The 14,538-nt window shown below is 41.3% G+C and overlaps 1 protein-coding gene across 3 annotated transcripts in view; it reads left to right on the top strand.

Moving 5' to 3' along the window:
- myom3 (myomesin 3) overlaps positions 1-14,538 on the top strand; it is a 98,116-nt gene that overhangs the window by 27,089 nt on the left and 56,489 nt on the right. For 2 of the 3 annotated variants that reach the window (XR_007570158.1, XM_050047559.1), the window contains exons 6-10: positions 366-458; positions 901-989; positions 7,007-7,051; positions 12,289-12,423; positions 12,507-12,668. Coding sequence is in view for 2 of the 3 variants with exons in the window: in XM_050047559.1 (XP_049903516.1) it covers positions 366-458; positions 901-989; positions 7,007-7,051; positions 12,289-12,423; positions 12,507-12,668 (524 nt within the window). In the remaining variant the exon portion in view is untranslated. The remainder of the gene's footprint in view (positions 1-365; positions 459-900; positions 990-7,006; positions 7,052-12,288; positions 12,424-12,506; positions 12,669-14,538) is intronic. The other variant, XM_050047560.1, reaches the window with a different exon arrangement.

Raw genomic sequence — 14,538 nt, forward strand, 5'->3', positions numbered from 1 at the left:
CTTGAGCTGCTGTGAGACCCGCTGATGGATAGCCTGAGTGTGCTCAGTATTCATGGACCTAAGCTGAGATCCAGAATAACTTGAGGCTTGCGGGTTTCACCATCCCATATGGGACCCATCGAGCCCAATGAGCTGCAAAAGGCTGCCCTCAACAGTGCCCAGCACAAGACAGAATGAGAGATCAAAGTGCCCCGCTGGCTGTTATGGATTCAGCCAAACTAACATTTGATTAGTCAAAGACGAGCATAAGCAATCAGCAGGCAGGATCATGAACCATAAGAGAAGCCCATTGTTCACTTTCCCTTTGATATCCAAAAAACCTAAACTTTCACTGACTCTGATCTATTTCTAACTTCCTGCCTCAGGTATAAGGATGGCGTGCCACTGAGAATGCCTGACCAGCCATGGAATTACCACCTCGAACAACACTTTGGTCTTAACACACTGGAGATCAGAAGGTAGGTCGCTAATTAAGGCTAAAAATCTCTGTATGAGTATGGGGTAGGGCTGATTAAGATGGGGCATGTGTGGGGAGCACGACCTTGCCTTTGATTAATTGAGGATCAAATTACTGATTTAAGAACCTTGTGGGTGAGGTCAGGAAATTGTGGTGTTATGAGATAAAAATGTGGCTGTCAAACTGAGAAATAAATGCTGGTGCTGTTTTGTAAGTTTGCTTCATTACCTAACTTCAAAGAACGAAGAGTCAGTTAAGTTGAGTGGTCTCATGGTAAGACGCCACATCTCCTTTTGTCTTTATGTTGTATTTGGGATTCATTTAACAGCAATAACAACAGAGTAAAGTATGCGGCGGGTAAAAGAAAAGTGCAATAAAAGCACATATTTGTCACCCTACAGATACATTTTTATTTCAGCTACAGCTGCTTAAAATGTCTTTAGGTGCTCTCCTGATGACGCTGGCGAGTATAAAGTGATAGCCAAGAGTCCCCTGGGTGAAGCTATGACCTTTGCAACACTCGTGGTGAACTGTGAGTAGTTTCTTGTTTCATATGCTTGCTGGAAAATCATTATGGATACAAAGATGGAAATGAGTGAAATACAAGAGCTCTGTCACAGGCTCTTAACTGGTTAGATACAGAGACACAGAGAGGATATCGGTACGACAAGCTGTAGGTCATATGACCAGTCCAAAGAGCATTAAGTGCAGGATTTAGACTATGACTGCTTTTTAAACCTGGTGCAAACACCTTCAAAATCATACACTGGTCAGCATCAGCAACTGTATTTACACAAATAGTCCATAACTCCACACACAAACACTGCTCAAAAACTTAATACATTGTTGACATTGCCCCTTGATAAATGTTCAAGTATAAACAGACAAAGAAGCTTAGTCATTTTGTACACAAGCTATAATACAGATAAGAATACAGTGTTGCATTTGAGGCAATACAAACCTTCCTTTTTATGAAATCATTAATCCCATACAATCTGTTTAGATAAAATTAATTACTTTAGCTCAGGGGTCTGCAACCTTTACTATCTAAAGAGCTTTTTTTGGCCGAAACAAAAAGAAAAAGAAAATGCCTGGAGATGCAAAAAACATATTTGAGCCTTATAATGAAGGTAACACTGCCTATTATGAATTAGCATTCATTAATATGCTTTAACACAATGTGACCGCTCTGAAGTGCAGTTTTTATGATTATTTGGTTCTTTAACTTTGCAGGGTTGGTGGTGAAAGCAAATGAACCTCTCCATTTATTAAAATGTTTTGTCTTTTTTTGGATTTAGAATTCATAGCGAGCTTAGCTAGGGAGACACAACACCAGCCATTGCTCTCAAGGTTTGGCAAAACTTAGAGGAAAAGGCACCAGGCCATATATAAATCTGAGTTGTATATAAAACTGAGCCTACATTGATGGGGCGGCCTCAAGTGCCTGGTATAAACATACCTTTATATGGTGCATAAAATACAAGGTGATGAAATTTTAAAGCTCTTTGTTATTCAGTGTATAGGCTACATTAAGAAACACTTTCTGCCTAAAATGGTGATGAATGAAAATTAAAATCTGAAATATTAACATTATTTATTTCCATATAATTTTTTTTGAAGTCACAGGGAGCCACTTGAGAGGGGCCAAAGAGCCAGGAAGGCAACCCCTGCTTTAGATAAAAAATTAAAATTAAAAATAAAAATAAAACTGTCAGAACCAAGGGAAGCAAACCTGGATTTAAACTAACATATTTGGAGTGGATTATAAACACAATGCTTAATCAATGCATTGATTTACCATATTTTATACATGTATAATGGTCATCTTTTATAATCAAAAGCAACTTTCATGTAAGTGGAAATTGTTCCTGACTAACAACACTTACTGATATTTGTAGATATGAGTACCAGAGTCTGTAAATAATGTGAAAGCAAGTTCTTGCATTGCATTAAATATGATAAATCTCAATGAGAAGTCAGTTGAGGAAACTGTAAAACAGGCATAGAAGAACCTCAAGATCAACGAGGTTTGTAAACAAGCTTGAACATGAACATGAAGGAATAACCAACATCAGGACCACTGAGAGCACTGACCAAACCACAAACCAAATTACTGAATACACAACAAGCCCAGCAGCAACACAGCACACAGAGCAAAACACACGTCCCATGTGTGTAGCTGGCCTACCCACTGTCATCCACAATTCAGCACCACTGAGGGCAATGTTGACAAAACTCCAAAAAGCAAAGATGCAGCTGCATAACATGATACAAACAACCAATGCCAGCGTTAAATGAACAAGAGAGTACTCACCATTAAAGTCAGCCAGGGTTGGAGTTGGAGCGTCTCAGGGTGGGAGTCAGTCATTTGGGATCTGCAGGTAGGTGTTTATCCAAGGTCAGCGGCTGGGCCATCTGTGTGTGAAGCGTGGCTCCTGGATGTTCAGTCAAAACCGTAGAAATGTTACCCAGCATGTCTTGGCAGTGACGTATAACCAGTCTTTGTCGTGATACCATCACTAGTGAGCGTTTAAAACTTTTGGATAAACAGTCTGAGACGCTGTGAATACAACACATCCATGCGGCCTGTGGAAACTGGGAGGTAACAGGCAGCACCTGTCCAGCATGAGCCAATTAGCTGCAGGGTACGCACCATAACCACACCGGCACACGCCTGTTGTGCGCCGAGTACGTGGAGTCTCCTCACCATTTGACGTGTATTGTGCGCCGGAGCCGTCGCTGAGCAGTGACAGACAGCAGTAAATGTCTGTCAGCTAGGTAAGCTTCTGTGGCTTTTGTCATGTAGGTCGACATTGATTTGTTTGGTTAGCTGACAGTTAGTGGTTGCTGCCATTGGCCGACAGAAAACACTCAATTTTAACAGCTATCCAGCTGTTGCTAAATGTCAGACTTATAACAATAAATCCACTTGAATTCCATCAGTCTTTATGAAAAGCTGAAACACTCCAATAACTTCATAGAAATGAATACACTTTTATGAAATGAACACATGAACCATTAGCAAAAACAGCCAAGGTGGTGCTATGTCACACATCATATGCTTTATATCATGGGTCTTCAACAGGGGGTCCGTGGCCCCTAGGGGTCCTCAGAGTTACTATTGTTTGATCATTTTTAGATTTTTTTTTCTTTTAACTAGAATACTATGTCTCAAAATACATACTTACATTAATGCAACCAATTATTACCAAAGATAAATTGACCAGTTTGTAAAACAAACAAACAAACAAAATAGACCCATCGCTAAGCCCCGCCCCTTTTTTGATGGTCCGTCACTGTAACTAACTGCACTCCCTGAAGAAATATTATTATATTTTTGGACAAATGAACTAGTGATTCCAGAGAGAAGCAGACAGAGGGGTCTACAGTCTGTGTTTGAAGGATATATCCAGGATGTCAAACTGACTCAGCAGCAACAACAGGTTAAAAAGACAAAGATAGTTAGAAGCTAAAGCCGAACTATAGGCTACAGATCACAGTGTAAAAGTGAACCACCACATCACTGCTGATCGCCACACAAGACAATGAATATAAAGGGAAACTTTGCTGATATTGAACCAGCTGTGTGGCATTGCAGTGTGTGCAGATGAACAGTGTTTGGCTTCCAACCATGCCACCGCCAACCGATGGAGCTCTGCCACCCAAGCCTTCGCTGGCAGATAGGCGGGGAGTTCCAGCTCCAACGTTCATCTACACACACTGTGATGACACAGAGCTGGTTGAACATCAGCAAAGTTTCCCTGCTGCCCTTCACTGGTTCCTGAACAGCAGGGTTGATTTTTATTTAGTGTTACAGTCATTGAAAAGCAAAAGCAGCATGTGTGTACATTCAGTTGTACCCTCAGTAGCTAACCTTAGCTAGCTAACCCTACACTTTTCAGGGTTTGCCACAAATCCAGCTAGAAAATAAAGAAAATCTGGTGTGATTATGTGAGAGTCTGTGGAGCACAGCCATATTGTTGTCGGACCCCTGTCAGAGTTGGCAACTGCTACAGTATGATTTGCCAGTCTGTGTTCGAGGGGCGGGACTTAGTGAAGGATCAATTTACAGTACACAATGTCGATGACAGGCTGACTGTTACACATGAATCCTTATCAAATGAACCCATGATGTATAAATATATTAATCAGTCAAAAGTTATGGTTTTAATAGCTCAGTATGTAATGCACCATAAAGGTATGTTTATACGAGGTACTTTAGGCTGCCCTGTCAATGTAGGCCTAGTAGGGTGAACACGCTCTGTCTCTCTTTCAGCTGAGGGGTCCTTAACCTATAAAACACTGAAGAGCCCTGTCTTACATTTTATGAGCGTGCCTATTCTTCAGGCTGTCAAATAGGCTAATAGACTAAATTGATCATGAGTCGAGATGTGTCAGAATCTACGTGTTTTAGGCTGCCACCTCGGATGAACAATTTCCAAATTCTGTACTGGGGATTACAACGTGACTATCTCTTGTGACATTGATTATTTTGCCAGCTTTCAACAAGGCCAAAACTCATAACAGAGATACTAATAAACTGGCCACATGAATTGATAGCCTTGTTGTATATTTTGACCAATGAGGGACAAAAAATTGCAGTAGGCTACACTTAAAGGTCCAGTGTGTAGGATTTACAGGGATATATTGGCTTAGTTTTCATGAGTGTGTCACCTGAAACTGAGAATCGTTGTGTTTTCCTTACCTTAAAATGAGCCATTTATATTTGTATACAGAGCTGGTCCACAGTCCGCCATGTTGTTTCTACAGCAGCCCAGAACGGACAAACCCAACACATTCTCACTCTGACCTCGTCACATATCGACTTATGGTCATGGACTTTCCATGTCCAGGTACGAGATGCGTTGGTTGTTGACGTTCTGGGACACCGCGTCAAGTTCTGCCTGTTACATGTGTTGTCTTTTTTTTTAATTTAACGTTTATATACAGTCTCTTTCAAAATAAACGCACTACATCAGTTCAAGACCATAAAAATTGGCATTTTGTTCCCTTCAACAACAAATGCACATGGTTAGGTTTTGGAAAAAAGAACAAGGTCTGGGTTTATAATCGTACAGGACTTGACCACTGCTCTCTCGGGTGAAAGTTGGTGTTTGTTGGACCCACTCATCCCACCTCCAGCCCACCCCACTTGGACTTCTGCCAAAATAACTTTCGTTCTTGTCCCACCACATTTCCCTCTGATGCCCGCTGGGCGCTGTTAAACTTTAACGGTGACCGGCCGCGTATCACGCCGACGTTAAAGGAGGGTTTTTATCATCTGTGTCTGATGCTGCAAGTCACCGCCAAGAGCTGGATTTCGACAGCTTCAGAGTGAGACCATGTCGACAAACCAATGCATGAATTTTCATGTTTTCACACTTTTGCATCTCCGTGTCGGCCACTGTAGTTCATCTACACGCCACACAGAAGTTTTATCTGTGAACTCACTGCTAGATGCCACTAAATCCTACAAACTGGACCTTTAATATGACATGTTTGAGGTAATTTAGAAATGGTGTCTTTGTCCACCACATGGTAGTAACATGTTTATTTTTCAACTTCATGACATATCTAGTTCTTAAATATCAGTTCCATTTAACCATCAGGAATATTTGATGCTGCGGGTAAAGTCTGAAAAGTGGATATCAGCTATAGATATATTGTTATTAGATTTTTAAACTTTCGACTATTAATATTGTATTGGCCTCAGGAATCCAATATCAGTCGGGCTATAAAATGAGCATTTCAATTTTCACTTTATTTTGCAGGGGCACAGACTTTTATTGATCCCCCCGGGGTGCTGACACTGTCTTGGCCAAATTTTACCACATATCCATATTTCCATCCTCCTAATACCTCCAATCTTGTCATTGCTCAAGTCAGATATATTTTCTTCTTCTTTTTTTTTTTAAAGAAAGCCCATAGGGAATGATTTCTACTTTGGATGCTATTTTTCCCCCCATGCACAGTGTAGTTTTCTGTCCCCGTTATCCTAGTTTCTATATAAATTTGATGTGTGGATGAGAATCAACACCAGACGAAAGTGATGAGTAAAACAGATCTCATTGCAGGATTCATGCATTATGAATTATGATGAGGACAGTGGTGACTAATAGGCAAACATCTGCAGTGAGCATCATGGACTTATATCATTGTGACAGAAACCTTCACAATAATCGTGTTTTGTTTTTTCTGTGCACCTCTTAAATGACCCACCCTGTCTGTAAAGGGCTCGGTGCTCTGCAGTAAAGTTCCCCAATGTTGTAGATCAATTAGACAGTCGGGGCTTTTAATGATGCACTTCAAGGCTTCTCCCTCTCATTTATATTTCACATGCTTTCTTCAGTTGTTAAAAATAGGTTAAAGGGAATATTAGATGTGACTTGCATAAATGTGGCATTGCCAGGTTTGATTTGTCTGTTGTGCCTCTCGATCTCATGCTCCTTCAGCTTCACAACATCTGCCTCTGTTTCTGTCTCCATTTCTGACCCTCGCTGCCTTTCTCCAATCTGTCCTGCTCTGCCGCTCCGCCGCCCTGCGATTCAGCATATCAAGGAGCCGTGGCTGGTTCAGAGTACTCGCAGACCCCCGGTAAGTTTCACACCAGGGTCTAATGAAAAGTGTCCCCTTTCATTTTCTCTGCCACCCTTTGAAGTTCTTTCCCTCCACCAGTGAACGAAGGGAGGGCTGAGTTAGCTCTGAAGACTGTGACACAACGCTGCGCTCTACTGTCCGTGCTGCACCTCATAAAGACAGGGATGCATTGAAAGGGAGCAGTGCACTGATGGTGTTTGTTGTCATGGGAGTTTATGTTTCTGCGTGGGTGGGCGTGCGTGTCGATGGGTGTAAGTAAGACTATTTGTGGGATAGATGCTGTAGGGATAGAAATACTTGCTACCAATTGAGCAAAAATGAGAGTCATGTATATTTCATTTCAGGGACAGCAGGGGATTTATTCCATTTTGCTCCAAGCTGTGGAGCATCTCATATTGGCTGTGGCACTCTTTGGCCTAGATTAGGCTCCACCATGTGTGGGGATCATGACATTTCCAGCCTGTACCTACATGATTGCTCAGTGTCTGATCTGGCTAGCTGTTGATGAGAGCTATGATGATATTTTGCCTTGAATAAGGTTATTGCCAGAAAAACAAAAGCATCCTCACATAAAAAAAAAACCTGTTTAATTTGCCCCTGCAATGTGAATTATGACTGTTGCCTAAAGGAAACAACGGCAAACGTAGCATGATTATGTTTTAGTGTCAACCATTTCCTACCAACACTGATTTATTTTGATCATGACCACCATATCTCACTCATGTAGTTCTTCTTTTTAACTGTGATCACAAACAAAGCTGTTTACTACCCCAAATTTCTATGTTTACCTAACCATTATCGGCCAGTTTTGGAAGGCATTGAGTGATTCTGTCTTGCTGAAAATACAAATATGAGTTGCATGGCAGGCAGTGATGAATGGCATCATTTAAAGCTTCATATGGAGGGCCACCCACGTCTCATAGAGCCTGTTTATACCTGGTATTAATATGGGACTTGGGTGATCCAATCACAAGTGGACAGCGCTAAATACAATTGTAAACAACCACCAAGATGTATTGTGATCCAATCACTCAAACCACTAGCCGAGGTGGTCTGGGACACATTTGACCACATATCTGTTGTAGTATGAACTACATATGCCTCCTGATGCTTCTTGACAGGCACTAAGTCATAAATGCAGGATGTGGTGGTTGTTTTGGTGGCAGTGTGCTAACGCTCTAAAACTTGCTCATTTCACGATGAGTTGGATGAAGTGTTGTGTGACCATCCATCATTTTGCCCTATGGAAGGAGACGTGAGATTCTGCTCGCAGCGATATCTCCAGCTGTACAAACAAACCACAAGAAAGACAAGAGAGCATGCTAACTAGCAGCTAGTGAGAGTGTGGACATAATAACTGCACGGGGCCCTTTGACCTTATAGTGTAAGTAGTGTAGGCAGTAACCAAATCCAAACACAAGTGGTCAGCTGGAGATGCATGACAGACACAGGTGTGAACAGCGATGTCTCTTGGCTGTCCCCTTGTGTTCAGATCGCCGAAACGTATGCTAATATAATCACACTCAAAGAAATACGTAAAAAGGATGCAAGGCCTTTTTATATTTTTTTCACTTTCACGGCATGCGAAAGTCTCCACAAACATTGACTTTCAACAAGGAAACCACTGTTAGTGTTCTGTGTGAAGCCCGTTAATAAGTAAGCAAGTTTTCGTCACTTACGTCCCACACAGTTATTTTAACCGAAACCACAATCTTTTCCTAAACCTTACCAAACTATGAACGTTTCACAATGACACTGTGACTATTCATAATAGACTTTGCATTGGCATTGTTTTCGTGTTGCTAGCATGTCATATTAACACAATTTGTGCCCACCACCATGTAATGTGTTGTTAAGAGGTTGCGTCCATTCCACGTGTTTCTGTGATACTGTATTGAGAGGGCGTCAGTGGCAACCTTCGAGGCTGAAAAATTAAGCCAACACAGAAGTCTGAAAAACTGCAGAACCTCTACTGGCCACTTGAGGCTGACTCCAGAAGTGAGTCAATCCCCACAGACACCCATATTAAAATGCCCAGCATTACAGTAGAAATTAACATTTTTACAGCGTCGTACAAAAACCCCTTTGCTCTGTAGCTTATTTCTCCATTCATGATGAATGTACAAGGGGTGAATGTTTATAAAACGTACCCGTTTACATTTTAATAAGGCCTAAATTTATACGTTAATTAAGGGTGGGGCCACCTGAATGACACACTGTCCTCTAGGTATCACTACTACAGTCTATGAGTTAGATCCACCCCTTCTTATTCCACAGCTCCACCCTCTCGTCCACATATGGTCACTTTTGACTCCAAAAAAAAAACCAAGATGGTGATTGCCACAAACCAATGGGTGACATCAGTGTAACTACGTCCATTATTTTATACAGTCTATGGTTGAGAATGAGACACAGTTCTTATAATTACCTTTTCACTCCCATCATACCACACACATATTTGAGATTTCCCAGGTCCTGATAAAGCAGTTTCGTATATGTACATATTTATATATATCCTGTCAGTTATGAGTAAGATTTTGAACATCATACAAAAACTCAGTTGCTTGGATGTGGGGAAGCAGACACCCAGCTAGAGACTGCGCTTTACAACTTGGAGAAAAACAAACAGAAAAAAAAACATGAGCATTCAGACGATATTTTTAAATTCACTGTTGAACCATATAAAGCACTCGCTGGTATTTGGAAGTAAAAACGAAGTTATGTTCTAATCTCGCAGCGATTCATTGAAGTTCTGCTTGAATCTGCTGTTTTAATTGTCAGCCCGGCTGTGCAAACATGCAGTTTTACAAGGAAATAAACGTTCTTTTTAATGAGCATTCTGGGTGCATCCTCTCATTTTCACAACCAGTTGTGGCTTGCATAACTGGATTAAAGTTGAGATATGTTTAGCTGTTGTCTGCTTCTTTGACTGCTTGTGCTGTTTGCCCTGTTGTCTAGTGTCACATTAAAGTCCTCACATCTCAGCTCACATCTCAGTCAGTAAGTCACCAAGACACACCAAACCAACATTAAAGAACTAGTGGCAATGAAGGCCGACTGTTGCATCACATCGCCTGTGTCTTGGCCAAAAAGTTGCGCATGAACACTTTGCAAAGACTACAGCCAGCGGCCAACAAGCACGTTCTCCATAGCAATCGCTCTCCACACCAGCAGACGGCGGTCGTCTGTATGTGTCACTAAAAAAAGGGAAAAGATGCTAGACGCAAGATGCTAGTTAGCCAGTTAGCACATATACAACACAACCCAATGTTAAAAGAGCAAATGATATTCACCGTGCACCTGTGAGCAACAACACAAATAACGACAAACCGTTTCTGCTAAAGAGCTTGATGGCTAATAAATAATCTTTCCTAATTTAAGTAACAAGTTTGTTTCGATCCCACGCCCACTTGACTTCAGTCATTTGTTTACTTTCCTCATTGTCGTTTCTCATCTCGGGCAGAGCTGAACTGCCAGTCACAGTGCTCCATCTTCTCTGACACTGATTCAACATGCTAAATTGGCTGAAAAACAGCCAACAAGGGCCGACTAGCCCCAACCTCAAGAACTAGGGAAACAGGTGCACACGGCCTGACATTGACAGACAGCTGACTGTCGGTTTGGGATGTCAGGGCCTTTAAGAATGTATCGATGGGCAAAGATAATTGTTCACATGATCCCATTTTCATTTAAAAGAAAGTTAATACTCTTAGATCTGGCCTTAAGTTGTGAGTAGATTGTAAATGAACCGGTTTAAGACTAAGACAATGCTCTATATGTGCCATTATTTTATTTTACTTTGAAATGACGTTGCCAAACTTAAGCCATCCTACACACATCTAATCTTGTGAATACACCTTTGCTTCTGCAGAAGTAACATGTAGGTGCAATACAATGCAATAAATTCCCCACACACTCAGAAATTAAGTGGCAATCATTTTGAATGAAGCTTCATCAGCGTGTAATGGCCGTGGGGCCTGTTTGCTGCGTGGAGTGCTGAAGAATTGCATGCTGCCATTTTTATGTAACTGATACTTGATTATCACAGCAGATCATATTTTCCAACATGAATCACTCAATACACAAAAGCGAAACCAGGGTGAATTTATCATAATCATCGCTGCCACTGAGGGAAGGTTTGAATGATGAGAAACAAAGATCCAAGCGGTGTGTTTTTTAATGAAGCCATACGCACATTCCCGTGATAGCCCGGCCTGCTAAGCAGAACAAGATCATTATAAGAAACATGTCACAGTCTCTCAGATTCATCGCCGAGAATGGGGTTTGACAAGACCTCGTGGCACACATATATCTCTCACTTCCAGATTGTATTGCTTCAGTGCTTTGACAAGTGAGAGAATGGCAGCTGAAGGAATATCTTGTCAGGAATTGTTCACTTTCAAAAAAAAAAAAAAAGTGTCACATCTTGAGCTTTCTCTGCCGTCTTCTGTTGTTTCCTCCAGGGGATGTCTCTTCTGGCTGTCCTTTGTCTCTTCGCGCTCTCAGATTAAGCAGAGGGTCTTTGTCTATTATGGCTTTGCAAGTCGGCATAAGATGGTCTTTCTAGTTAATTAAGACCCTCTAGGTTGCTTTGTTCAGTTTCACTCTCCGCCACTGGTGAGAGGAACTGAGCAAGGAAGAGCTTGTTACTGCTAGCTTTGCAGAGAATAATGAAAACCTGATGTCATAGCTCAAACCTGATGGTATAGAGACATCAGAGCTTTTTTGACCAGGTTTGGTGACACAGCAGGGGAGATGAGCTCTCATTTCTTATCATCAGGAATCAGAATACTTCTCCCTGTCTACCACTTACCTCCTGCACATCCTCTTCTTCCTGATTCCTCTCCCCTTTACCTGTCATGCCTCTTTCCTTTGCAGCAGTCCAAAGGAGGTCTGTGCAGTTTTATAGTGCAACAGTCACCTAAAATGATTACCATCTGCAATATGCTGCAGTAAGGCCGTATCTGAAGTGGACCTACTTTTCAATATCAGTTTTATCTTTGCCCAGCACCAGTGAGGAAAGCAAATGTGCTTAATGAAAAGTGCCTCTCTCCTTTTCATTTTTCTTTTTTGACTTTATTTTTTTACTTCTCTTATATCTTGCTGATTCATCAGCCAGTTTTCCTGCTATTTACTCATCTTCTCTTTCCTCTCCCTTCCTTCCCCTTAATCCTCCCTCCCCTCTCACCATGTCACCTCCCCGTCCACCTTTGCTCACCCCCTCTCCCCTACAGCCTTTAGGCCTGAAGTCGAGTTTGACACCACCTTCCCCCCGACATGGGTGAAGGAGGGTAACAGCCTCACCCTGCAGTGTACCTTCTCTTCAGCTCTACTGCCCTCCCAGCATGGCATCAGCTGGTTCAGAGATGGTAAGTACTGTTAAAGATGAGCCAGATGTTTGGCTTTTTAAATGTGTGCTAAAGGTTTGTCAGTTAATATTGTCATTCTCCAGGTGTCCAGCTGCATCCGTCTAACAATGTTGACATTCAGACAGTCGACAACAAGGCCTCCATCACTTTAAGGGCTGCATACAAGGAGCATGAAGGTGTTTACAGTGTTCAGCTGAGGACCTGGGATGACATCAAGGAGCACAGTGCTTTTGTCTATGTCAAAGGTGAGGACCAACATGACAGGTTTGGATGTAAAAACTGAATGTATCTTCAGTCTTTCCTAATCATGTAGCATTTGTAAAACGTTTGATCATTAAATTGTTTCTTAAACATCAAGTTATTTTTCTTTAGAACAGAATGTATCTGTAATCATTGCGTTTGAGCATAGAGGTTCAATTTTGAACACTGAAAATCATAGTTTGGCCAATCAATCTAAACACAACTCACTCAATAGCTTTTCCAAAGGCTTTCAACCATTCACAGTTCTTATCCGCAGATGGAGTTTCCATGATTGTGATGGACACTGAAGCTCCATACTTAGGCCATATGATGATAACTAATTCCATTCACTGATGAAAACTGAGAGATGGGGTGTGTTCGTAAACCCAATCTGACGTTCTACACCAAAATGAGAGTGCTTTTGTTTGGGATAACGGAGCGCTTGATTTCTACATGTATTAATGAATGGTTAAGTTAATCACACATTCACACCATTCAGCATTCTGCTGCTCCGTCTCCCCAGTCAGAGTGCCAAGTGTGCGGTCTGTCGCTCCAAGAGTGTGGTGCTCTGAAAAACTGAACGGTACATTCCAGCAGCACTCTGAATTTATGACATCAACATTTAGGGAAATATGCTTATAAAATTCTTGAGAGTTAGATTAAAAGATCGATACCACTCTCATGTCTGTACAGTAAATATGAAGCTGCTGCCATTTGGCTTAGCTTAGCATAAACCCCGAAAACAGGCTCTGTGTCTGAGATCGCAAACTATGCATACTCAGTATGTGTCAAATCGTTCAACATACTTTTGTGTAAATAAACAATGGCATGTATCTTTTCGGATGCACTAAACCTGTAGGCTAATCACTACGGCACATTCTGAGAACCTCCTTGCTGGTTGGAGACACGTAACCATGGTAACCGGTGCCAACCTTCACGCACTGGCAGTTTTACATTAATTTAAAAAATATATTGCGCCTTGCAAAGTCAATTCTTACACTTAAACTGAAGTGTTACTGGCGTTAAAGAGCTGTCTTGGTCGCTGTTCCCTATAAATGCTGTCCTCCAGTGCATTGCATTGTGGGATATTTATGCTGGTGTAGTGTCCTGTGTTTGCATACTGTATTATTTCCACTGGAAATAGCATCCAATTCACTTATCATTGGTTTCAAACAAAGGTTTCTTTCGCACATACTGTTTAGCGTATTAAATACAATGCTAGCATGGAATTGTGTACGCAGCTGTCCAAAAGTATTTTTCTTTTCTTTAATAATGGCTATTTAATTTAACAGTATGGTACAGTCGATAAACAGTATAATTCAAACACCAAATGTGTAATACATGTTTAAAGTAGTTTGGGCCCTGAAATAAGAATTAAATGATTAAAACTTCCATTTACTCAGTGTCGCTGTAATGATGCATAAGAGGGGAGAATAAACATTTTTTTTCCTCAGGCACACCTTGATGTTGAATTTGTTTTCAAGTCCAGAAAAGTAAGTGGCCCTTAATCATTATTGAACCACAATGGTGCAATTAGGCTCTAACTATTTTGGGAAGCCATTTTTCTTTGGGCCCTCTGCAGTCTACTCAGAGGTGAGATTGAATACATTTAAACTGTCATTTGTCTGTCCTTCCATAGTATATTCAGCTGATGACCCCTGATCCAATTCCAACAGTGCTAACCTGAGACTATTTCCATTTAAAAGTTTGAAGAATAGCTTTGCTAAAACAACACATTGCTTGTTAACTCCAGCTTGTTAGAGGCATTATTGTGCACTTGACACTGAAACAGGAACATGTTCCTATTAAATCTGCACACATTGTGATGCTAAGCTTCCAGTCTGTTACCAACGACTGCTGCTCAGAGGTGTCTTT

Source organism: Epinephelus moara, chromosome 6 (genome assembly GCF_006386435.1).
Source record: "Epinephelus moara isolate mb chromosome 6, YSFRI_EMoa_1.0, whole genome shotgun sequence".
NCBI lineage: Eukaryota > Metazoa > Chordata > Actinopteri > Perciformes > Serranidae > Epinephelus > Epinephelus moara.